We start from the raw sequence: 25,975 nt of genomic DNA on the forward strand, positions 1-25,975 counted from the left end.
CAGCAACTTTTACAAATAGAGAGTCTGTGGGCCTTCTATACGTGTTGTAGCCATTAAATAAGTGCATTTAGTTTCATATTTGTTAAAATATTATAATGTTTTTTTTTTTCATCTATGCTAATTATGAAAAGTGAACAGCATGATTAAGATAGGATGCGCAATATATCGAGAAATATGGAGTGGGTCAGACATGATTTTGACCACTTCATTAAGTTTTGTTTTGTAGAAAGCCTTTCTTTAAAGGGAATTTCGTTTTGTATAAATTGTATCTTAATTTTAATACATTTTTCATCAACCAATTGTCTGGATTTAATACATAAGAAGCAAATATAGCAGACAATATAATTATGACACGGAGGCTGGCGCGATTGCATTGCACATGAACTGGAGTGCACCTCATCATAAATTAACCGAAACTCAGCATATGCCTCACAGATGTGAGAAATATATCTATAGAAAGCTTGAAATGTCTTTAAACGAAACAATTCAAAACGAAATGAAATAGGCTACTCTCTGATTATGTAATCCATTATGTGCATTTTCTCTCTATAGGCACGTTCACTATGGAGCTTTGCAGCCGACACTGACAGAAAACACTAGTTTATGAATAAAATTAAATGCACCCGTATAATTTACAAATGTACATCTTGCTTGTTCCACGCACACATATTATGTCGAAATAACGAGATATTATGTTGAAATAACATTATTAATAATAATAAATCCTTAAGAATATTTGATTGGATGCTGAATGTTGTGCTTGTTCAATTTAATAAAATTAAAACTTTAATTGTGATAATTAAAATAATTGAATATAAAATTTTGAGTGGCCAAGTTTAGCTCATTTTATATATACACACACACACAAACCAGCACGCATAAAGTAGCACCTAAAACTGTACAGCATCACATCGTTACGGGAGCTGTCCAGTCCAAAGTGCTGAACACACAGTTCAAAACCTTCACCATTATCTCCGAGAGTTTGTTTCGATATCATAAATATGGTATGAACTGTTCCTTGGCGATACACAACAGTCTTACAATGACGGGCATCAGCGCTCTATCTTCCCATAAAGAGAAACGCGTCGGGCATTAATAGATCAAGATTACCATTTGCCAGTACCATTATGAGACATGCACACATATCGTTTTAAAATGTGATTTTATTTTTCCGACTGTCACGTTTTATTAAACTTATAAATGTCTTAGAAATTATTTGTTTTCCTCTACGTTTTATCTAAATCCCCAAAAAATAAAATAAAAATAATAATCACCCTTTTTCTTTTAAAATTCTAGCTGATGCTGACCTCTGTCCAAAATGGTTATGCTCAATTAAACCAGGTAGCGATATTTGTGCTAACCGCCCTGCCGCGCTGTCACACACACCAACGCGCGTTTTCATGTTTTCTGGGGACTTTTCATGGACATGTTTTTTTTTTACATCTTTTTATAGTGTATGTATATATCCCCTTACATTAACCCTACCCGTCACAGAAAAGTGTCTGCATTTTTACATAAAAAAAAAAAAAAAAAAAAAAAAAAAATATATATATATATATAGAAAACATCACTTATAAATTTTAAGCTGTTTTCCTCATAGAGAACAAAAAATGTCCCCACAAGGATTTCGGATATTGCCATCTTTGTGGAGACATGTTGCCCCGATAATGTAGCGTTTACCAGACCACGCACCCACCCACATACACAATCAAGCATAAAATAGTCACAAAAAAATATAAATTTATGCTGAGGTAATTCATTATTCTGCGTCTCACCTGTTGGCTCTCGAACGTCCACGCGCTGTCTGGTAATGACGCATCAAGCACGTTTAGCGTGTCTGTAAAGTTTGTGGTGCTGCTGGGCTTAACGAGGGTGAGATCACTGAATTCTGACATTGGAGAGAGATAGGAGCCAAAGGACTGACTCTGAGACATCATGTCTCCTCCCAGAACCTCTACATACTTAATGGGCCCGTCAGTGTTGAGCTGGATCTGCAGGTTTCTGTTGGGGTTCTTGTATCCAGAATCAGTTCGCCTGATACAGCAGCTTGAGCCGCCTCTACTGCCTCGCGCACATTTCACCAGCAAGATGAAAAACGTCATCAGACACAACAAGGACACGGAAGCCAAAGAGATGATCAGATATAAAGTTATTTTACCCGTTTTCTTGTTCGGCTCGATAGTTTTTTCACGATAGTCTGAGATGGGCTCATGAAACCCGTCTTCTATCAGTATATCCACTGTGACTGTGGTGGACTGGATCGGTTCTCCATTATCCTTTATCTCTATCATCAGTCTCTGAGAGGAGTCATCCTGCTCTGAAACAGCGCGTTTAGTCCTCACCTCTCCCGTATGTAAATTCACACTGAACAGTGACGCGTCCGTGGCCTCCGCGAGCCTGTAGAAGAGCCAGGCGTTATGACCCGAGTCCGCGTCCACTGCTGTTACCTTAGTAACGAGATGTCCCGCTTTAGCAGAACGGGGCATCCTCTGATGAGGGACAGACCCCATGGATGTGGACGGGTAAATGACAGCAGGAGCGTTATCGTTCCGATCCAAAATAAACACATGCACAGTGGCATTACTGTTCAGAGATGGAGAGCCATGATCTTTAGCTTGAACTACAATGCTGATTAGTTTCATTTTCTCATAATCAAATGAGCTCATGCTGTAAATAGTTCCGTTCTCAGAATTGATATAAAAATAAGATGATGCTGGAACGTGATTTGAACTTAAATCCAAAATTGAATAAGTGAGTAGAGCGTTCTTTTCTCGGTCAATATCAGATGCAGATACAGAAAACAATGAAACACCTGCCAGATTATTTTCGTTTATGTAAACGTTATATGAAGACTGTGAGAATACTGGAGAGTTGTCATTCACGTCAATTACTTTAATATTTACTGTCTTCACAGTTTTTAAGGGTGGTACACCAGAGTCTATGGCCTGTATTTCTACATCATATTCAGAATGAACCTCACGGTCTAATAATGATTCCGTTATCAACGAATAGTGGTTATCGAAAGAGGGTTTCAATTTAAATGGAACACCCGGATAGGTAATAAGCTCAACTTTACCATTATTACCGGAGTCCAAATCTTTCACGGCAATCAGAGCCACCACAGTTCCCACCGTTGCATTTTCAGGTACAGGGCTCGGTAAAGATGTCAGTATAATCTCTGGAGGGTTGTCATTCTCATCTATGATATCTATCTGAACCGATGACTGTCCCTCGAGCTCTGGATTCCCTTTGTCTTTAGCACAGACATCAAACGTGTACGTCTTTTTAGTCTCGTAATCTAATTTTCCAATGACTGTTATTTCACCGGTTTCAGCGTTCACAGTAAACGCATTTCTTACAAGTTCAGGCGTGTGCGCACCGAATGAATACTGTATCTCACCATTATGACCTTCATCCAAATCTGTTGCTTTTATTTTGATCACACTTGAGCCAACAACGGCGCTTTCTAGAACAGATGCTTTGTATGCAGCAACTTCAAACTTAGGTTCGTTGTCGTTTATATCTTGAACAATTATTTGCAGTAAAGATGTGCCAGATTTCACTGGATTACCACCATCCAGAGCTGTTAATATTAGCTGGTGAACGGCCTGTTTCTCTCTATCTAAAGGTTTTTCAACCACAAGTTCTGGTACTATTCTTCCATCTTTTATAGTTTTAACATTAAGACGGAAATAATTGTTATTGCTTAGTGAGTAAGACTTTAAGCTATTGCTGCCAACATCGAGGTCCTCGGCACTTTCAAGTGTAAATCGTGTGCCTGGAGCAATCAGTTCAGATATTTTTAATGTGGCCTCTTTAGTATGAAAGATTGGTGCATTATCATTTATATCTTGTATTTCTATTTCAACTTTATGTAACTGTAATGGATTCTCAATAACGATCTGCAGTGGTATCAGACAACTGGCGCTTTGTCCACAGAGCGTTTCTCTGTCTATTCTGCTATTAACTACCAGATCACCCTTCCCGGAATCCACATTGAAATACTGTCTATTTGATTCAGATGCTATCCGCAACTTACGCTCCGCGATATCTGAGATGTCAAACCCAAGATCCTTCGCGATATTCCCAACGATAGATCCTTCCTTTAACTCTTCGGGTATTGTGTAGCGAATCTGAGCTCCAACTGTATTCCACAATAGAGAGAAAGCGAACAGCCAAAGCGCTGCCCATTTCCACCCTCTGATCCTCCTGTGCCTCATTTCTCTGTTGCGCTTGATATTCCCATCAACAAATCTTGATCTTATATCCATAGAAAATCAGAATGCTGTTCTCCATTTTCAAAAAAATTACGTCTATTCAACGCATCCTCGTTGTGGTGATCAGCCTCATAAAGCGTTCATGTTTCCTCTCGCTCTACAGCTCTCATCATTGTACTCCTCCTCTGGCTGGGGGAGGGAGTAGATCCCTTTGTATAGTCTGAAGCACGATTGGTACAGAGCTCAGCGCTCACTCGTCCAATAGATGCTCTGCTGTTTCTTAAAGGCATAACCAGCCCTCTGTGGTGCTACGGCATCTAGTGGAGAGTTGTGCTTGAAATATGCAATGCAGCTAAACTCAGTCATTTCGTAGCTAGATGGGCAAATGTTGTTGTACGCAAAACATCGTTAAAGTAACAGGGTGAGCATTTGAGCATAACAGAGAAGAGCAAGAGCAATTTTGTTGTTCTTAAAATTAAGTGTTAAATAATTATTACAGCAAATTTTATTTATTTATGGTTTGATTTTTGTTTATTTATTTGTAATAATTGATGCAACAATGTCTTCCAAACCAGCACGCATAAATTAGCACCTAAAACTGTGCTTCGTCATATCGTCACGGGAGCTGTCCAGGCCTAAGTGCTGAACACACAGTCCAAAACCGTCGGTAGTATCTCCAAGAATTTGCTTCGATATCCATGTACCGAATTGTGCCTGAGAGGCGATACACAACAGTCTTACAATGACGGGAATCAGCGCCCTGAACTACTCCACAAATATATCCCCATAAAGAGAAACGCGAGCATTAATATATCAAGGCTATGCATTTACCAGTACCATTATGAGACATGCACACATATCGTTTTAAAATGTGATTTCGTTTTTCCGGCTGTCACGTTTTATCAAACTTATGAATGTCTTAATATTTCAAATTGTTCCTCTACGTTTTCTCTAAATAAATAAAAAAAATAAAATAAAAATCCCTACAGAAATTCTACCTCTGTCCAAAATGATTATGCTTAAATAAACCAGGTAGCGATCTTTGTGCCAACCGCCCCGCTGCGGCCGCCGTCACACACACACACACACACAGGCACGCTAACGCGTATTTTCATGTTTCATGGGAACTTTTCATAGACATGTGTTTTTTTATGTGTTTTTTTTTATACTGTACAAACTGTATATTCTATTACACTAACCATACCCCTAAACCTACATATCACAGAAAACTTTATGCATTTTTACATAAAAAAAACTAAAGAAACAAAAAACAAACAAACCATCACTTATGAATTATAAGCTGTTTTCCTCATGGGCAAGGACAAGGATTTCGTATATTGCCATATTTGTGGAGATATTTTGCCCTCATAATGTAGGGTTTACCAGACCACCCACACAAACAATCAAGCATGTGCACCATCATGTGTCTAACTTAAATTGTGTTTATGCACTGTTTAGAAGAATAAAATAATCACATAAAAATATCTATTTATGCTGAGGTAATTAGTTATTCTGCGTCTCACCTGTTGGCTCTCGAACGTCCACGCGCTGTCTGGTAATGACGCATCAAGCACGTTTAACGTGTCTGTAAAGTTTGTGGTGCTGCTGGGCTTAACGAGGGTGAGATCACTGAATTCTGACATTGGTGAGAGATAGGAGCCAAAGGACTGACTCTGAGACATCATGTCTCCTCCCAGAACCTCCACATACTTAATGGGCCCGTCAGTGTTGAGCTGGATCTGCAGATTTCTGTTGGGGTTCTTGTATCCAGAATCAGTTCGCCTGATACAGCAGCTTGAGCCGCCTCTACTGCCTCGTGCACATTTCACCAGCAAGATGAAAAACGTCATCAGACACAACAAGGACACGGAAGCCAAAGAGATGATCAGATATAAAGTTATTTTACCCGTCTTCTTGTTGGGCTCGATAGTTTTTTCACGATAGTCTGAAATTGGCTCATGAAACCCGTCTTCTATCAGTATATCCACTGTGACTGTGGTGGACTGGATCGGTTCTCCATTATCCTTTATCTCTATCATCAGTCTCTGAGAGGAGTCATCCTGCTCTGAAACAGCGCGTTTAGTCCTCACCTCTCCCGTATGTAAATTCACACTAAACAGTGACGCGTCCGTGGCCTCCGCGAGCCTGTAGAAGAGCCAGGCGTTATGACCCGAGTCCGCGTCCACTGCTGTTACCTTAGTAACGAGATGTCCTGCTTTCGCAGAACGGGGCATCCTCTGATGAGGGACAGACCCCATGGATGTGGACGGGTAAATTACAGCAGGTGAATTATCGTTATGGTCCAAAACGAACACATGCACAGTGGCGTTACTGCTCAGAGATGGAGAGCCATGATCTTTAGCTTGAACTATAACACTAAACAATTTTGTTTTCTCATAATCAAATGAGCTCATGCTGTAGATAGTTCCGTTCTCAGAGTTGATATAAAAATAAGATGACGCTGGAATCTGATTTGAGCTTAAATCTAGAATTGAGTAACTCAGTATTGCGTTCTTATCTTGGTCAATATCAGACGCAGATACAGAAAACAATGAAGCACCTGGTGGGCTATTTTCCTTTATATACACTGTGTACGAGGACTGTGAGAATACTGGAGGGTTGTCATTCACATCAAGTATTTTTACATTTAAAGTTTTCCTAGATTTTAAAGATGGTACACCAGAGTCTGTTGCTTCTAATTCTATGTCATAATCTGCATTAGCTTCACGGTCCAAGAGTGAGTCAGTTACCAAAGAATAATGATTGTCAAATGCTGGTTTTAGTTTAAAAGGAAAACGAGAGGAGATGGTAAGATTTACTTTTCCGTTATTACCCGAATCTAAGTCTTTTACGTTGATTAAAGCTACAACTGTACCGACTGATGCATTCTCTGAAACTGGGCTAGGTAAAGATGTCAAAATTATTTCGGGAATATTGTCATTCTCATCAATGATATGCAGCCTCACTGAAGAACGGCCCTCCTGTTCTGGGCTCCCTTTGTCTTTAGCGCAGACATCAAATGTGTATAATTTTGTTAATTCGTAATCTAGTTTTCCAATCACTGTAATATCTCCGGTTTCAACATTGATACTGAAAATGTTTCTCACGTGATCTGGTGTATGTGCACCAAAAAAATACTGTATTTCGCCGTTAAGACCTTCATCTAAATCAGTGGCTTTTACAGTTAAGACACTTGAACCTAATGTCGTACTCTCATGCACAGATGCTTTATATTGCGATTGTTCAAATGTTGGCTCATTGTCATTAATATCTTGAACGATTACTTGTATCATAATAGTTCCAGATTTGACAGGATCGCCACCGTCTAATGCTGTTAAAATGAGCTTATGTACAGACTGTTTCTCTCGGTCAAGTGGTTTATCAATTATTAACTCTGGTACTTTCTTACCATCTTCAAGTGTTTTCACATTTAAACGAAAAAAAGCGTTATTACTCAAAGTATAGGATTTGAGACTATTGCTACCGACATCTAAATCCTCGGCACTTTCAAATGGAAATTTTGCGCCCACAGCTACTGATTCAGCTATTTTCAAAACGTCATCCTTTGTATGAAAATTCGGTGCATTATCATTTATATCTTGTATCTCTATATTCACACGATATAACTGCAATGGATTTTCTATAACCAGTTGTAACGGCATCAGACAACTGGCGCTTTGTCCACAGAGCGCCTCTCTGTCTATTCTACCATTGACTATCAGCTCACCATTCCTTGTATCCACACTAAAATATTGCGTACTAGAATCAGAAGCTATCCGTAACTTACGATTAGCGATGTCTGAAATGTCCAGACCAATGTCCTTTGCAATGTTTCCAACAACAGACCCTTCCTTTAGTTCCTCTGGTATAGTGTAGCGAATTTGAGCTCCAATTGTATTCCATAATAGAGAGAAAACAAACAGCCAACGCGCTGCCTGTTTCCACACTCGGATGCTTCTCATTTCCACGGTGCTTTGAACCTTTCCATCAATGAGTGCTTCGCATATATCCAGAAAAAAACGTAGTTTTTCTTCTTTTATTAAGATCGCAAATCCATTTCGATCGAGGGGTCGGCTTAGTAGTGATCAGCGTCATCACCGCGAGTGCATTCTCCTTTAGCTCATATCACTCATTGTAGCCCTTTCCTGCTAAGGGAGGGAGTAGATCCCTTTGTGTAGTCTCGCACCTTATTGGCGATGAGCTCAATGCGCTGCTGTCCAATAGAGGACAGAGTCTCTCTTAAAGGCGTACATGCTACTTTTTCCCCCCTGGAAATTATGTTTTACTGTGAATTGTTACAAAATGAAAACACCTATAAATGTTTACTTGCATTTATACGAATGGACAAAAATATTGTCTTAACATGAAAATTGCATTTGTTACCATTTTACATGTAATGTTCACACTAGAAGCAAATTTGACTCTTTATATATAAAGTGTCTTCTTGCATGCAACCACAAAATGATGCTGTGAAAAAAGAAGAAGAAATTGAATAAAAAGAAATCAAGCTAAATAAAGCTTAATAAAGAATAAAAATTCAATCGACTGTTATCTCCAAATTAACTAGCTGCAGGCATATAAGTCAAGAATCTCAAAACAACCCGTTAAAATGTATTCTATTTGGGCAAACTATCAACGTTATGATCGTGTCGCTGTCCACAGCTGCGGTTCTGAAAAGTGTTCAATGAATTGTTCTCAGCACCCTTTAACCCACACAAAGCATACGCGCTTAAAATACGCAATATTTCAACAGAATAAAGAGAATATAATTTTCTCTCTCTCTCTCTCTCTCTCTCTCTCTCTCTCTCTCTCTCTCTCTCTCTCTCTCTATATATATATATATATATATATATATATATATATATAATGAACTCGCAACACACATTATGTGATTTTTTAGAGACATATTTGTTTTTAGATACAAATGACAGCTCTGAATGTAGCAAAAGTTTTATTTGTCTCACCTGTTGACTCTCGAACGTCCACGCGCTGTCTGGTAATGACGCATCAAGCACGTTTAGCGTGTCTGTAAAGTTTGTGGTGCTGCTTGGCTTAACGAGGGTGAGATCACTGAATTCTGACATTGGAGAGAGATAGGAGCCAAAGGACTGACTCTGAGACATCATGTCTCCTCCCAGAACCTCCACATACTTAATGGGCCCGTCAGTGTTGAGCTGGATCTGCAGGTTTCTGTTAGGGTTCTTGTATCCAGAATCAGTTCGCCTGATACAGCAGCTTGAGCCGCCGCTACTGCCTCGCGCACATTTCACCAGCAAGATGAAAAAAGTCACCAAAGACAACAAAGACACAGCGGCTAAAGAGATGATCAGGTATAAAGTTATTTTGCCGCTTTTCTTGTTGGGCTCGACTGTTTTCTCTCTATAGTCTGAAACTGGCTCATGAAACCCGTCTTCTATCAGTATATCCACTGTGACTGTGGTGGACTGGATTGGTTCTCCATTATCCTTTATCTCTATCATCAGTCTCTGAGAGGAGTCATCCTGCTCTGAAACAGCGCGTTTAGTCCTCACCTCTCCCGTATGTAAATTCACACTGAACAGTGACGCGTCCGTGGCCTCCGCGAGCCTGTAGAAGAGCCAGGCGTTATGACCCGAGTCCGCGTCCACTGCTGTTACCTTAGTAACGAAAAGTCCTGCTTTCGCAGAACGGGGCATCCTCTGATGAGGGACAGACCCCATGGATATGGACGGGTAAATGACAGCAGGAGCGTTATCGTTCCGGTCCAGAATAAACACATGAACGGTGGCGTTACTGCTCAGAGATGGAGAGCCATGATCTTTAGCCTGAACTACGATACTGATTAGTTTCATCTTCTCATAATCAAATGAGCTCATGCTGTAAATAGTTCCGTTCTCAGAATTGATATAAAAATAAGATGATGCTGGCACTTGGCTTGAACTTAAATCTAAAACTGAATAAGTGAGTAAAGCGTTTTTATCTTGGTCATTATCAGATGCAGATACAGAAAACAATGAAACACCTGCTAAATTATTTTCCTGTATATAAACATTATATGAGGTCTGCGAGAATACTGGATGGTTGTCATTCACGTCAAGTACTTTAACATTTACAGCCTTTAACGTCTTTAAGGGTGGTACACCAGAGTCGGTCGCTACTATTTCTATGTTATATTCTGCAATTACCTCACGATCTAAAGATGAGTCTGTTACCAGTGAATAATGATTGTCAAAGGACGGTTTCAAGGTAAATGGAACCCCGGGAGATATATTAACGTTTACTCTGCCATTAGCATCAGAATCTAAATCATTTACGTTAATTAAAGCTACAACTGTTCCGACAGAGGCATTTTCAGGCACTGGGCTGGGTGATGATGTTAAAATAATCTCTGGAGGGTTATCATTTTCATCAATTATGTCTATTTGAACCGACGAATGACCCACTAGTTCTGGATTCCCTTTGTCTTTAGCACTCACGTCAAATCTGTATGATTTAGCAGATTCGTAGTCAATATTTCCTATAACTGTAATTTCCCCCGTGTCCGGTTTCAAAGAAAAACATTTTCTCACAGGTTCGGGTGTATGTACACCTAAAAAATATTGTATCTCGCCATTGTCACCTTCATCTAAATCCGTGGCTTTTATAGTTAACACAGTCGAACCAACGGGAGCGCCTTCTCGTATGGATGCTTTGTATGCTGGCAGGTCAAATTTTGGAGCATTGTCATTACTATCCACAACATTGATCTGTATTAAAGTAGTCCCAGATTTGGCAGGCTCACCGCCATCTACAGCAGTTAAAATTAGTTTGTAGACAGATTTTTTCTCTCTATCCAGTGGTTTATCAACAACAAGCTCTGGTACTTTCCTACCATCCCCAAGCGTTTTCACATTTAATCGGAAACATTCATTATTGCTTAGCGAATATGATTTCAAACTATTCCTCCCTACATCCAAATCCTCTGCACTCTCAAGCGGAAATCGGTCTCCCGGGGAGATGGATTCAGCTATTTCCAAAATACCTTCTGATGTGTGGAAAATCGGTGCGTTATCATTTATATCTTGTATTTCTATCTCGAATCTATGCAGTTGTAACGGATTTTCTATAATAACCTGTAATGGCAAAATGCAGCTAGCGCTTTGAGGGCACAGACTTTCTCTGTTAATTCTGCTGTTCACGACCAACTCACCCTTTTCTGAATCAACGCTTAAATACTGTCTGCTGCTCTCAGAAGCTATCCGTAAATTGCGATTTGCAATAGCTGAGACATCAAGACCAAGATCTTTAGCGATATTTCCAATGACTGACCCCTCATGTAGTTCTTCTGGTATAGTATAGCGAGTCAGAGCTCCGACTGTATTCCACAAAAGAGAAACACCGAGTAGCCAAAGCGCTGCCCATTTCGATTCTCCATTCCTCCCGCGTCTCATTTTCACGATATATTTTCCCATTCCGTTAACATATTCCTCTATTATGAACAATTTAACCAAGAAAAGATCTTCATTTTGTGGTAATACAATCCACTGAAGGTGTCCGTTTTGTTGTAATCGGCTTCATAGCAGCATGTGAAGCTACCTCTCTCTGTCTTCAGCTCTCTTCATTGTTCTGCTGCTCTGACTGGGGGACATAGTAGATCACTTTGTACGTTCTGTTACGTGATTGGTGCAGAGCTCTCTCATGTCTCGCTGTCTCCCCCCTTAACTGTCACCGTCATACCAGTGGGACGTTTGCTATTATATATTTAAAACAATTATATCATAGTCTAAACCTAAAGTAATATTGAAAAACTATATATCACTTGAAAGCTTACAAACTCTAATTTTCATAGATGGGGTCTGATTTTCAATGCAAATGAAATTACAGAGGAAAGGTTATTATTTTGCATGACTCATTCCATAAGGAGACGTCTGAAATAGCGATGCACATTAAAAACAAATCATGAAAGATTGGTGGAAACCTCAGTTTGTTTGTTCAGGTCTGAAAATGGTTTTAAATATTAAGAAAACAACTTTAGATTCTCCAGTTGTGATGCGGTGGCGAGCTATAACGCACATCCGTATTCTTTTCGCATGTGTTTTATGCGTTTGTTCGAAGTTAAGAGTCATAATAATGTCGGTCCGTGTACTTTTTCGTTCATTCATTATTCTATTTCGGAATGAAAGATGAAATTTAAAAAAGGGTGCAGCTTGTTTTTTTGTTTAAAAGAAAAAAAGCAGAAGTGGCTGTATTTTGTTTTTCCAAATGTATTGTTGTCACCAAATAATAGTATTAGAAAATTGGACATTTCCGATCGTTTTTTAATTTGAAATATTTATTTGTACGTTATCGCTACTTATATATATATATTTAATATATATATATATATATATGCAAAACTTGGCCACTAAATATTTAATATTCAATTATTTTAATGATCACAATTAAAGTTTTAATTTTATTAAATTGAACAAGCGCAAGATTCAGCATTCAATCAAATATTCTAAAAGATGTATTATTAATAATAATGTTATTTCAACATATCTCGTTATTTCGACATAATATGTGTGCGTGCAACAAGCAAGATGTGCATTTGTAAATCCGGTGACGCGTGCATTGATTTTTATTAATAAACTAGTGTTTTCTGACAGTGTCGACTCGGCTGCAAAGATGAAGTTGACGAACGCCATATTCGTAGTGAACGCGCCTATAGAGAGAAATGAATGGATTACATAATCAGAGAGTAGCCTTTTTCTTTTCCTTTTGAATTATTTCGTTTAAAGACATTTCAAGCTTTGTGTATTTGATGTATTTCTCATGTCTGTGTGAGGCATACACTGAGTTTCGTTAAGTTAGGATGAGATGCGCTTAACGTGCAATGCAAGTGATCGCGCGGGCGCCTCCATGATTATATTGTCTGTTATATTTGCTTTTTATTTATTAAAAAATTGATTAAAATTAAGTTACAATTTATACAAAACGAAATAGAAATAAAAAAACCATCGGAAATGTCGTCCAATTTTCTAATACTATTATTTGATGATAATACATTTGGAATTTACATTTGGAAAACAAAATAAGCCATTTCAGTTTTTTTTTTTTATTATTTATTTATTTATTTATTTTAAACAAAAAACCAAGCTGTACCCTTTTTTAAATTTCATCTTTCATTCCGAAATAGAATAATGAATGAACGAAAAAGTACACGGACCAGGGGTCTCATTTATAAAACTGTGCGTAGGAACCTTACTAAAAGTGTACGTGCGCCCGAAAGCCAAAAATGGCGTACGCCAAAAAAAAAAAAAATTTTTTTCAGACTTACAAAACCGTTCGTACGCCAGAACCTGCGCAGAATTCACTTTATAAATCCCAGTCAGCGGAAGATTGTGCGCACATGAGTCTCCACCCCGAAATAACCATATATGGAGCTTACAACGCCTAGTTTTACTATGCAGATCCTCATCTGCATATCATTTGCACATCGACGTGATAACGGTTAACGGTACAAGACACATTACATTAATTAAAATCAAGTAGTTGCCTATCCTTGCCTTGTTTTTGAATACATTAATCAAATAGTGTAAAATACATTTCAAAGAAAGTTTTTCTCAATCTTTTCCACTGGCCGAATTGTATTTTTAGTTGATTTATATTTTTAATGGAAACAGATAGGCCTTGGGCATTATTTGCACGAAACTATTTTCTCAGACAATCTAGTATTATCATGATAAGCAATTATCTCTGTGGTTAAAACATTAAAACAGAGCACGCCACAGGAAAAGTGTTCAAAAACATCGCATCCACAACAAATATTTCTATTGATTGAATTTGAATATAAAAAATGTTGTAACTTCTCAGTAATGATTTCATGTTTAAGTGTTTAACTTCATTAATTTGAATGGCATATTTAATCTAAATGTTTATATCAGAAGTAAAACATAGTTTAAATAATTATTTTATTTATTTACACTGTTATTTGCGTCAGTTTCACTAAACGGCCCAACGCGCTCGCTGGCGTGGACATTTAAGAAGGGATGGATATTTGCTTCAAGTGACAGGCTTGGTGAGTGAATTTATATTTGTATTATCTTTCTGTATATGTTTAATTTTCTTTAGATTTTCTGTCTAAAAGTGACCAAAAAGACACTTAACTCCAGCTCACCATCGGTGTCGCCAAACTGCTCCATCTCCAAAACGTTCGTACGCATGGGTCAGAGTTTGCGTGCAGGTGCGCAAATTTTCCCATCAAGTTTGTTTTTATAAATCACAACTTATGCGTTGGAAGTGGCGTACGCACATGTTCAGCCCCTTTTTGTGCGTACGCCACGTTTATAAATGAGACCCCAGGTCATCTAGTGGAACTGTTTGGTACTGCGCCCAAACAAAATCTACTGAAAGCTCATTTTTTTGAGATATCAACCTACAATTTGGAACACAACTTGTTCAGATTTTTGCCTTTGGTTTTCTTGCAGTTTAAGAGTCAAACTATGTTTTGTAATATATGAAATATATTTTTACACTTTTCTCATAAGATTACACTTCTATAACTTTCTATAATTTTACTTTCAAATGTTTTCAATTCTACAGTAATCTGCCAAGTGTCTTCTTTAAAGAAGCGACCAAACTTAAGTAATAAATATTAATTTTGACTTCAATAGAAACACACAATTTAGATGTATACATCTTCTACATCGTTCTCAGACTTATACTTCTTATAAGCTATTTTTACGAACTGATGATGGTATATATATATATATATATATATATATATATATATATATATATATAGATAGATAGATAGATAGATAGATAGAATGCCTACATGTTCATGGATGTGAGCAACATATAATGAATGTCGCTGTCCAGTATTTAGGTGCTGAAACATACTAGTTTCTGTCATTGTCGCCTCCACTCTCTTAAAAACACACACTAATTTCTTCATATTATAACAAAACATTGGCATATGCACACGTTCCACTCACAAATATAAACACGTTAGGATTTGACCTGAATTGACCCAAACAACAGACAGTACTGTCAATGCTAACATTTGCAATACAGATTATGTTTTTATACTTTCTGTCTCACCTGTTGGCTCTCGAACGTCCACGCGCTGTCTGGTAATGACGCATCAAGCACGTTTAGCGTGTCTGTAAAGTTTGTGGTGCTGCTGGGCTTAACGAGGGTGAGATCACTGAATTCTGACATTGGAGAGAGATAGGAGCCAAAGGACTGACTCTGAGACATCATGTCTCCTCCCAGAACCTCCACATACTTAATGGGCCCGTCAGTGTTGAGCTGGATCTGCAGGTTTCTGTTGGGGTTCTTGTATCCAGAATCGGTTCGCCTGATACAGCAGCTTGAACTTCCGATGCTACTTCTAACGCACTTCACAATCAACGTGAACAATGACAACACAGATAAAATTGACACGGTGCCCAAAGAGATGATCAAATATAAAGTGATTTTGCCGCTTTTCTTGTTGGGCTCGATAGTTTTTTCACGATAATCTGAGATGGGTTCATGAACACCGTCCTCTATCAGTATATCCACCGTGACTGTGGTGGACTGGATCGGTTCTCCATTATCCTTTATCTCTATCATCAGTCTCTGAGAGGAGTCATCCTGCTCTGAAACGGCGCGTTTAGTCCTCACCTCTCCCGTATGTAAATTCACACTGAACAGTGACGCGTCCGTGGCCTCCGCGAGCCTGTAGAAGAGCCAGGCGTTATGACCCGAGTCCGCGTCCACTGCTGTTACCTTAGTAACGAGATGTCCAGCTTTAGCAGAACGGGGCATCCTCTGATGAGGGACAGACCCCATGGATGTGGACGGGTAAATGACAGCAGGAGCGTTATCGTTCCGGTCCAGAATAAACACATGAACAGTGGCGTTACTGCTCAGAGATGGAGAACCGTGATCTTTAGCGAGCACGTTCATATGAAAGACCTTCATTTTCTCATAGTCAAAAGAGTGCATGCTAAATATACTACCATTTTCTGAGTTGATGTATACATATGAAGAGACAGGTACGTCTCGAGTATTAGTGTCGAGAACCGAATAGACAATTTTAGCATTTTCTCCCGTATCTAAATCTGATGCTGTCACTGATGCTAAAATTGATCCCGGGGCGCTGTTTTCTTTAATATAAACCGAGTACACGCGTTCAGAGAATACAGGAGGATTATCATTGACATCTAATATATTTACTGTAATGAGTTTGCTAGATACCAGTGGAGGTGATCCAGAGTCTGACGCTTTAAGCTCAATATCATATCTAGGAAACTTTTCTCGATCTAACTGTGAATCTGTCACTAGTGCATATTGGTTTACAAATGTTGGCTTTAATTTAAAAGGGGTGCCTGGTGACATGCTAAGTGTTACGTTTCCATTTACGCCTGAATCCAAATCTTTAACATTTATTAACGCTACCATAGTCCCAGCGGGCGCATCTTCTCGCACAGGTTTGGGTGAGGAGGTGATGGTGATCTCAGGTGCATTATCATTCACATCTAAAACATTCACCTGGACTGAACAATGTCCCTCCATGACAGGCGCTCCTTTGTCTCTTGCGCGTATGTCAATTTTATATGAGGTGCTGATTTCATAATCAAAATTCTTGGAAACGACTAATTCGCCTGTCACAGGATTAATAGAAAACACATTTTGAATTATTTCAGGTGTATGTGCCGCAAAGGAATATTCAACCTCACCGTTTATACCATCATCCAAGTCAATAGCTTTTACAGTAAGTATCATTGTACCCGGGACTGTGCTCTCCATTACTTTAACCTCATATAAGTCGTGTTCAAATATTGGAGCATTATCATTTGCATCGACAATTTTTACAGTAATCTGGGTGGTACCTGACCTCGCTGGATCACCTCCATCAATACCTGTCAAAATGAGATGGTGCAGAGAATTTTTCTCTCTATCTACAGATTTCTCTAAAACTATTTCTGGGACTTTTGTTCCGTCTTTTTCGTTTTTTATATGCATAACAAAATGTTCATTTTTATTAAGCGCATACGTGCGCAAGGAGTTCGTTCCAACGTCAGGATCTTGAGCAGGTTCCAAACGAAACCTCGCTCCAGTTAGCGTTGACTCTGGTACCTCAATTGTGTTTATTTCCGACAAGAATATTGGAGAGTTGTCGTTAATATCTTGAATGTCCACCTCGACACGATAAAACTGGAGTGGATCCTCGATTATGACTTGTAATGGTAACACACAGCTCGCGCTTTGTCCGCACAGGGTTTCTCTGTCTATTACTTCATTAACAAGCAGCTCGCCATTCCGCAAATTCAGACTGAAATATTGCTTACCAGACTCAGATGTTATCCGTAATTTACGATTAGATATTTCAGATACATCCAAACCAAGATCTTTAGCTACATTTCCAACAATGGATCCCTCCTTCAGTTCCTCCGGTATTGTATAACGAAGCTGTGCGTCTGTCTCGCTCCACAAAACAGCGAAACACAACAGCCACAGCGCCTGCCGGAACAAAATTCTCCTTTGTATTTGAGTCCTCATTTCCAAACACGATAAATGATCGTTGATACCAGTATCCTGACATACATCTTACGCGTGTAAGCCATCACAAAAATAATGTGACATTTTAAAATGAATAGCACTCCAGGTTATAGTCCGTTGTTAAATTCATTGCAGCGAGTGCAGTGCATTTTGTCTCAGGTCTGTGCGTAATGGTTTACAGCATTATGTCAGAGGGAGGGAGTAGATCCCTTTGTGCAGTGCAGTCCCACTATTGGACAAAGGCTCACCAGTCACAACACGAATCAGTCTTAAAGAGGCAGAGCAAAGCCATGCGCAACACCCATACAGACAATATACAGTTCATGTTTAGCTCACTTTACATGGAAACGACGACCCCCCCACCCCCATTTACTCGTTTTTAAAAACAGGATATATTTTGAAAGAATACATTACAATTGCAGTTTTCTAGTACTCTTTAAGGAGATGCTGCAGAAAAGCACATGGACGCTCAAATATGAAAAGGAATATCGCTTTAAAGTATTACTCGAACCACAATTTCCATAATCCAAAACAAACAAATAAACACATAACGTTGTTTTTGCATCAAAACTATTACTATAATAGTTCGGATGAAAATAAAGTGCTATTTATTGTGGATTTCTAAAATGGTTAGACTAACGTGTTTGTACATAATCAAATCAATAACGCCATATATATATATATATATATATATATATATATATATATATATATATATATATATACACACACACAAAATGTATATAAAAATATACAAAATTTCACGCGCTCACCTGTTGGCTCTCGAACGTCCATGCGCTGTCTGGTAATGACGCATCAAGCACGTTTAGCGTGTCTGTAAAGTTTGTGGTGCTGCTGGGCTTAACGAGGGTGAGATCACTGAATTCTGACATTGGAGAGAGATAGGAGCCAAAGGACTGACTCTGAGACATCATGTCTCCTCCCAGAACCTCCACATACTTAATGGGCCCGTCAGTGTTGAGCTGGATCTGCAGGTTTCTGTTGGGGTTCTTGTATCCAGAATCGGTTCGCCTGATACAGCAGCTTGAACTTCCGATGCTACTTCTAACGCACTTCACAATCAACGTGAACAATGACAACACAGATAAAATTGACACGGTGCCCAAAGAGATGATCAAATATAAAGTGATTTTGCCGCTTTTCTTGTTGGGCTCGATAGTTTTTTCACGATAGTCTGAGATGGGTTCATGAACACCGTCTTCTATCAGTATATCCACTGTGACTGTGGTGGACTGGATCGGTTCTCCATTATCCTTTATCTCTATCATCAGTCTCTGAGAGGAGTCATCCTGCTCTGAAACAGCGCGTTTAGTCCTCACCTCTCCCGTATGTAAATTCACACTGAACAGTGACGCGTCCGTGGCCTCCGCGAGCCTGTAGAAGAGCCAGGCGTTATGACCCGAGTCCGCGTCCACTGCTGTTACCTTAGTAACGAGATGTCCTGCTTTCGCAGAACGGGGCATCCTCTGATGAGGGACAGACCCCATGGATGTGGACGGGTAAATGACAGCAGGAGCGTTATCGTTCCGGTCCAGAATAAACACATGAACAGTGGCGTTACTGCTCAGAGATGGAGAACCGTGATCTTTAGCGAGCACGATCATATTAAAGACCTTCATTTTCTCATAGTCAAAAGAGTGCATGCTAAATATACTACCATTTTCTGAGTTGATGTATACATATGAAGAGACAGGTACGTCTCGAGTATTAGTGTCGAGAACCGAATAGACAATTTTGGCATTTTCTTCCGTATCTAAATCTGATGCTGTCACTGATGCTAAAATTGATCCCGGGGCGCTGTTTTCTTTCATGTAAACCGAGTACACGCGTTCAGAGAAAATAGGAGGATTATCATTGACATCTAATATATTTACTGTGATGAGTTTGCTAGATACCAATGGAGGTGATCCAGAGTCTGACGCTTTAAGCTCAATATCATATCTAGGAAACTTTTCTCGATCTAACTGTGAATCTGTCACTAGTGCAAAATGGTTTAAAAATGTTGGCTTTAATTTAAAAGGGATGCCTGGTGACATCATAAGTGTAACATTTCCGTTTACGCCTGAATCCAAATCTTTAACATTTATTAACGCTACCATAGTCCCAGCGGGCACATCTTCTCGCACAGGTTTGGGTGAGGAGGTGATGGTGATCTCAGGTGCATTATCATTCACATCTAAAACATTCACCTGAACTGAACAATGTCCCTCCATTGCAAGTGGCCCTTTGTCTCTTGCGCGTATGTCAATTTTATATGAGGTGCTGATTTCATAATCAAGATTCTTGGAAACGACTAATTCGCCTGTCACCGGATTAATAGCAAACACATTTTGAATTGTTTCAGGTGTATGTGCCGCAAAGGAATACTCAACTTCACCGTTTATACCATCATCCAAGTCAATAGCTTTTACAGTAAGTATCATTGTACCCGGGACTGTGCTCTCCATTACTTTAACCTCATATAAGTCGTGTTCAAATATTGGAGCATTATCATTTGCGTCAAGAATTTTTACAGTAATCTGGGTGGTCCCTGACCTCGCTGGATCACCTCCATCAATACCTGTCAAAATTAGATGGTGCACAGAATTTTTTTCTCTATCTACAAATTTCTCTAAGACTATTTCTGGGACTTTTGTTCCGTCTTTTTCGTTTTTTATGTGCATAACAAAATGTTCATTTTTATTAAGCGCATATGTGCGCAAGGAGTTCGTTCCAACGTCAGGATCTTGAGCAGGTTCCAAACGAAACCTCGCTCCAGTTAGCGTTGACTCTGGTACCTCAATTGTGTTTATTTCCGACAAGAATATTGGAGAGTTGTCGTTAATATCTTGAATGTCCACCTCGACACGATAAAACTGGAGTGGATCCTCGATTATGACTTGTAATGGTAACACACAGCTCGCGCTTTGTCCGCACAGGGTTTCTCTGTCTATTACTTCATTAACAAGCAGCTCGCCATTCCGCAAATTCAGACTGAAATATTGCTTACCAGATTCAGATGTTATCCGTAATTTACGATTAGATATTTCAGATACATCCAAACCGAGATCTTTAGCTACATTTCCAACAATGGATCCCTCCTTCAGTTCCTCCGGTATTGTATAACGAAGCTGTGCGTCTGTCTCGCTCCACAAAACAGCGAAACACAACAGCCACAGCGCCTGCGAGAACAAAATTCTCCTTTGTATTTGAGTCCTCATTTCCAAACACGATAAATGATCGTTGATACCAGTATCCTGACATACATTTTACGCGTGTAAGCCGTCACAAAAATAATGTGACATTTTAAAATGTATAGAACTCCAGGTTATATTCCGCTGTTAAATAAATTGCAGCGAGTGCAGTGCATTTTGTCTCAGGTCTGTGCGTAATGGTTTACAGCATTATGTCAGAGGGAGGGAGTAGATCCCTTTGTGCAGTGCAGTCTCACTATTGGACAAGGGCTCACCAGTCACAACACGAATCAGTCTTAAAGAGGCAGAGCAAAGCCACGCGCAACACCCATACAGACAATATACAGTTCATGTTTAGCTCACTTTAAATTGAAACGTCGATTATGTTTCCAATTAGTTGTTTCAAACGCAATTACAGATAATTAGAATATTTAGAAATAAAGTGCAGAACATAAATATGTATTTAAAAAAATAACAATGTGCATTTACTTTTAAATTGTAATTAGAAATAGGTTTAGCAGGCAGAATAATAATGCATCAGTCAATGTGTTATCAAGGGAAGTGAATGGAAACTTTAAGCTGTCATAGCACAAATTGTAAAATTATTTGCCCCACTACTGGGTAAGATGCCCTCCTAGGGTCAATTGGGACTTCTGTGAAAATTTCAAAAATGTAGAAAGCAATTCCCTGATTAACAAACACCAAACTTATATTTAACATAAGTGATCACTATTTTCCAGAGATACAAAATTAGTTTAATTAACCGCAAAACTGTTTTTAAAATCTCACAAATGTGGATATATCCGATGAAATGACATAACCAAAAAGAGTGTAGCCATTTATTAAACGTGTTGATATGAGATGTTGTGCCATCTATGGCCTAGAGAAAAAAAATGTGTGGTGTGGGTCATCTTGCCCAATGGGGCCATCTTATAGATGCTGCAGAAAACGTCAGTGCTCAAACATGTAACACACGTACGCACAAGTATGAGAGCAGAGATCAGTTTGAAAGTAAAACCCATAATCATAACAAACAATGTATTTTCATCAGAGCTATTAAAACTACAAAGCTCCAGTAATCTAGTTTTTATGGAAATACAGTGTTACTTTGTGATTTATAAAAGTGGTTAGAATAATTAGTGTTTTCACATAATAAAATCAATAACGCCATATAATATAAATATTCATACATATAGCATAATATTCAAAATATAATTTAAACAATTTCACGCGCTCACCTGTTGGCTCTCGAACGTCCACGCGCTGTCTGGTAATGACGCATCAAGCACGTTTAGCGTGTCTGTAAAGTTTGTGGTGCTGCTGGGCTTAACGAGGGTGAGATCACTGAATTCTGACATTGGAGAGAGATAGGAGCCAAAGGACTGACTCTGAGACATCATGTCTCCTCCCAGAACCTCCACATACTTAATGGGCCCGTCAGTGTTGAGCTGGATCTGCAGGTTTCTGTTGGGGTTCTTGTATCCAGAATCAGTTCGCCTGATACAGCAGCTTGAGCCGCCTCTACTGCCTCGCGCACATTTCACCAGCAAGATGAAAAACGTCATCAGACACAACAAGGACACAGCGGCTAAAGAGATGATCAGATATAAAGTAATTTTTCCGCTTTTCTTGTTTGGCTCTATAGTTTTCTCTCTATAGTCTGAAATTGGCTCATGAAACCCGTCTTCTATCAGTATATCCACTGTGACTGTGGTGGACTGGATCGGTTCTCCATTATCCTTTATCTCTATCATCAGTCTCTGAGAGGAGTCATCCTGCTCTGAAACAGCGCGTTTAGTCCTCACCTCTCCCGTATGTAAATTCACACTGAACAGTGACGCGTCCGTGGCCTCCGCGAGCCTGTAGAAGAGCCAGGCGTTATGACCCGAGTCCGCGTCCACTGCTGTTACCTTAGTGACAAGATGTCCTGCTTTAGCTGAACGGGGCATCCTCTGATGAGGGACAGACCCCATGGATGTGGACGGGTAAATGACAGCAGGAGCGTTATCGTTCCGGTCCAGAATAAACACATGAACAGTGGCGTTGCTGCTCAGAGATGGAGAGCCATGATCTTTAGCTTGAACGAGGATCTGAAACACTTTGATTTTCTCGTAGTCAAATGACTGCATGCTAAATATGCTGCCGTTTTCTGAGTTTATGTAGATATAAGAAGATGCAGGCACGTCTTGAACTTTAGAGTCCAAAACAGAGTAGGAGATTTGAGCATTTTCGCCCAAGTCTGGGTCATGGGCGGAGACTGAGCACAATATTGAGTCATGAGCGCTGTTTTCTTTCGCGTAAACCGTATAAGACTTCTCAGAAAACATTGGAGGGTTGTCATTTACGTCTGAAATGCCGATTGTGACTGTTTTCCCACTAGATAGCGGTGGCGAACCTGCATCAACAGCGTTTAATTCAATTTTATATTCAGAGTAAGTTTCTCTATCCAGAGGACCGTTAGTAACTAGTGCGTAATGATTGGAAACTGTAGGGCTCAATCTAAACGGTGTCCCAGGAGCCAACGTAAGTTTCACTTTCCCGTTCTCTCCTAAATCTGCATCTTTTGTACTAATTAATGAAACGACTGTGCCATTTGGGGAATTCTCAGGAATTGGACTTGAGAGTGAAGTTATAATTATGTCAGGTGCGTTGTCATTTACGTCATTAACCTTTATCTTTACACTGCAGTGGCCCACCATTTGAGGATTTCCTTTGTCCTTTGCAACTATATCAAATTTATGTAAGCTTGCTTTTTCATTGTCAAGTTGTCCTTTAACTGTGATGGCACCAGTTTGTTGGTTAATATTAAACAATGCTGTATCTGATGTTTGGTCTGAAAAAAAATATTCAATCTCTCCATTTAACCCTTCATCTAAATCTATAGCCTTGACTCTTAAAATTTCTTTATGGATTATTTCGTTTTCATCAACAACAGTCTCATAGAAAGGCTTTTCAAATTCAGGAGCATTGTCATTATTATCCAAAACTACAACCGTGATCTCACATGTGCCCGTGCGCACTGGATTCCCTCCGTCAGCTGCCGTTAATATTAGCTTATGAACAGCCTGTTTTTCTCGGTCAAGAGGTTGCTTGAGTACTAGTTCTGGAATTTTGACAGCATCTTGAGTTTTCACGTTTAAAACAAAATGATCATTAATGCTCAGACTGTATGATTTTAAAGAGTTTGACTGTACATCTGAGTCAATAGCGCTTTCTAAAAGGAATTTTGCTCCTGAATTAATAGATTCTGGAATGTTCAGTACACGCTCATTAGACTTAAAATTGGGCGTATTGTCATTAATATCTTGTACTTCAATCTCAACTCGATGCATCTGCAGAGGATTTTCTAAAACGGCTTGAAGAGGCAAAACACACGGGACATTGTATCCACATAAACCCTCTCTATCAATTCTCTCATTCACAATAAGATCACCCTTTTCCACATCCAAAGCGAAATACTGCTTACCAGTCTCAGATGCTATTTGTAGTTTACGATCTATAATCTTAGACCCATCCAAACCTAGATCTTTAGCGATATTTCCGACCACAGATCCTTCTCTTAGCTCTTCTGGAATTGTGTATCGAATCTGTGCCTCTATTGTATTCCAAGGAAGAATAAAGACACAGCACCACCAAATTCTCCTCAAAAACAAAAGAGATTCCATCATCTCCGGCTCCAAGCTTTTGACGATTTATCCAAGTTTTCTCAAGGTTTCAAAATATTTGCAACAGTTACATAATCCCAAACAATATATTGATGGCATATTCCTTTTTAGTGTAAGAGGTCCTTTTGATAAAAACGAGTAATTCATGCGTTCTCTGTGCTCAAGCTCAGAAAGATGCCACAGCCGTGGGAGGGAGTGGATCTCTTTGTCCAAGTCTGCACCTCATTGGTCGACTGTGCATTTATCTTGAACCAATCCAGTCATTTAAATATCTTAAAGGGGTAGTACGAGTGAGGAACAGGCAAAGTGAGTCAGAGGAGAGAAACAAGAATCTAGAAGCAAGAAATTAAAGTACAATATGAAATAATAATAATAATAATAATAATACTATGAAATAATTATAATAATAATATACAATAATAATAAACATTAATAACAATTATAATAACAATTATAATAATAATGTGTTATTTTTATTAATGCTATCTTTATTAATGTTGTTTTTTTTTTTATCAGTATTATTAACCTCTATTGTACGGAAGCATATTGCATTCACTTGAGGAAAAAAAATCGACTCTGTTTTTCTGAATTAACGAGTTAATTATCTCAGAATTACAGGATAATTTTTCATGAATTTTTTTTTTTGCTATGTTTTTCTGAATTAACGAGTTAATTATCTCAGAATTACGAGATAATTAAGTCGTTAATTCAGAAAAACAGAACAAAATATTTTTTTTATGAAAAATTATCTCATAATTCTGAGATAATTAAGTCATTAATTCAGAAAAACAGAGCAAATATTTTTATTTCAAGAAAACATTATCTCATAATTTTGAGATAATTAAGTCATTAATTCAGAAAAACAGAGCAAAACCTTTTTTTTTCATGAAAAATTATCTCGTAATTCTGAGATAATTAACTCATTAATTCAGAAAAACAGAGTAGATTTTTTTTTTCTCAAGTGAATGCAATACGCTTCCGTACTATTGTGTGTGTGTTGTATCCACTTTATTTAAATATAGCTTCAGTTATCTTAAACAGAAAGAATATGAACGTGTGCCGTCATGTGGCGACAGAGAGAAGCGCAGCCGTACATGTCTATCGTTTGAGCGGTGCGTGCATTGCAGTGTGTGTGGAAGTTATTGCTGGGGGCGCGTAAGAATTTTACATTGTAACCAGATCAATTATCAGACGTATTTACATTTCAGTTATAATTGTCGCCTTTAAAACAATGAAATTATATATAAATTCCAATATTAGTCGATAAAATGCCCTTTATCCGTAAAAGACTGCATGATCCTCTTGCAACAAAGGACTCAACCATGAGCAGGGGGAGACAGCAAGCAGCCAGAGTGAAGAGAGCGTTTCAGCACCACGCGGGTGGACAGCGCCACACAGGCGGCCTGTT

The 25,975-nt window shown here is 38.8% G+C and overlaps 6 protein-coding genes and 1 pseudogene across 7 annotated transcripts in view; all 7 read right to left on the bottom strand.

The window, feature by feature from the left end:
- The window catches only part of LOC311284816 (uncharacterized protein), a 199,560-nt gene that overhangs the window by 22,051 nt on the left and 151,534 nt on the right, over positions 1-25,975 (bottom strand). The gene's annotated exons all lie outside the window — the stretch shown is intronic.
- On the bottom strand, positions 1,603-4,375 carry LOC311285519 (protocadherin gamma-C5-like). The gene has a single exon (XM_084401193.1). The coding sequence runs from the start codon at positions 4,269-4,271 to the stop codon at positions 1,677-1,679; it is 2,595 nt and encodes an 864-aa protein (XP_084257319.1). The 5' UTR covers positions 4,272-4,375; the 3' UTR covers positions 1,603-1,676.
- Positions 5,872-8,372, bottom strand: LOC311285533 (protocadherin gamma-C5-like). The gene is given in 2 exon segments (XM_084401205.1): positions 5,872-6,025; positions 6,028-8,372. Coding segments are annotated over 2 exon segments (2,187 nt in total). The 5' UTR covers positions 8,180-8,372; the 3' UTR covers positions 5,872-5,990.
- LOC311285531 (protocadherin gamma-C5-like) lies at positions 9,338-11,885 on the bottom strand (annotated as a pseudogene). The gene has a single exon. The product of its transcript is annotated as a protocadherin gamma-C5-like (transcript).
- On the bottom strand, positions 15,180-17,865 carry LOC311285521 (protocadherin gamma-C5-like). The gene has a single exon (XM_084401195.1). It carries the CDS (start codon positions 17,706-17,708, stop codon positions 15,243-15,245), a length of 2,466 nt encoding a protein of 821 aa, XP_084257321.1. The 5' UTR covers positions 17,709-17,865; the 3' UTR covers positions 15,180-15,242.
- LOC311285523 (protocadherin gamma-C5-like) lies at positions 18,470-21,088 on the bottom strand (the record flags this gene model as incomplete). Its single annotated transcript, XM_084401197.1, has 1 exon — positions 18,470-21,088. The coding sequence occupies exon 1, from the start codon at positions 20,927-20,929 to the stop codon at positions 18,470-18,472; it is 2,460 nt and encodes an 819-aa protein (XP_084257323.1). The 5' UTR covers positions 20,930-21,088.
- Positions 22,129-24,733, bottom strand: LOC311285525 (protocadherin gamma-C5-like; the record flags this gene model as incomplete). Its single annotated transcript, XM_084401199.1, has 1 exon — positions 22,129-24,733. Exon 1 carries the CDS (start codon positions 24,568-24,570, stop codon positions 22,129-22,131), a length of 2,442 nt encoding a protein of 813 aa, XP_084257325.1. The 5' UTR covers positions 24,571-24,733.

The sequence above is a fragment of the Rutilus rutilus genome, assembly GCF_951802725.1.
Source record: "Rutilus rutilus genome assembly, chromosome: 25".
Lineage (NCBI taxonomy): Eukaryota > Metazoa > Chordata > Actinopteri > Cypriniformes > Leuciscidae > Rutilus > Rutilus rutilus.

Bases quoted from the DNA above. Each gene is read 5' to 3' on its own strand.
- LOC311285519 (XM_084401193.1), bottom strand. From the start codon at position 4,271: ATGGATATAAGATCAAGATTTGTTGATGGGAATATCAAGCGCAACAGA.
- LOC311285521 (XM_084401195.1), bottom strand. From the start codon at position 17,708: ATGAGGACTCAAATACAAAGGAGAATTTTGTTCCGGCAGGCGCTGTGG.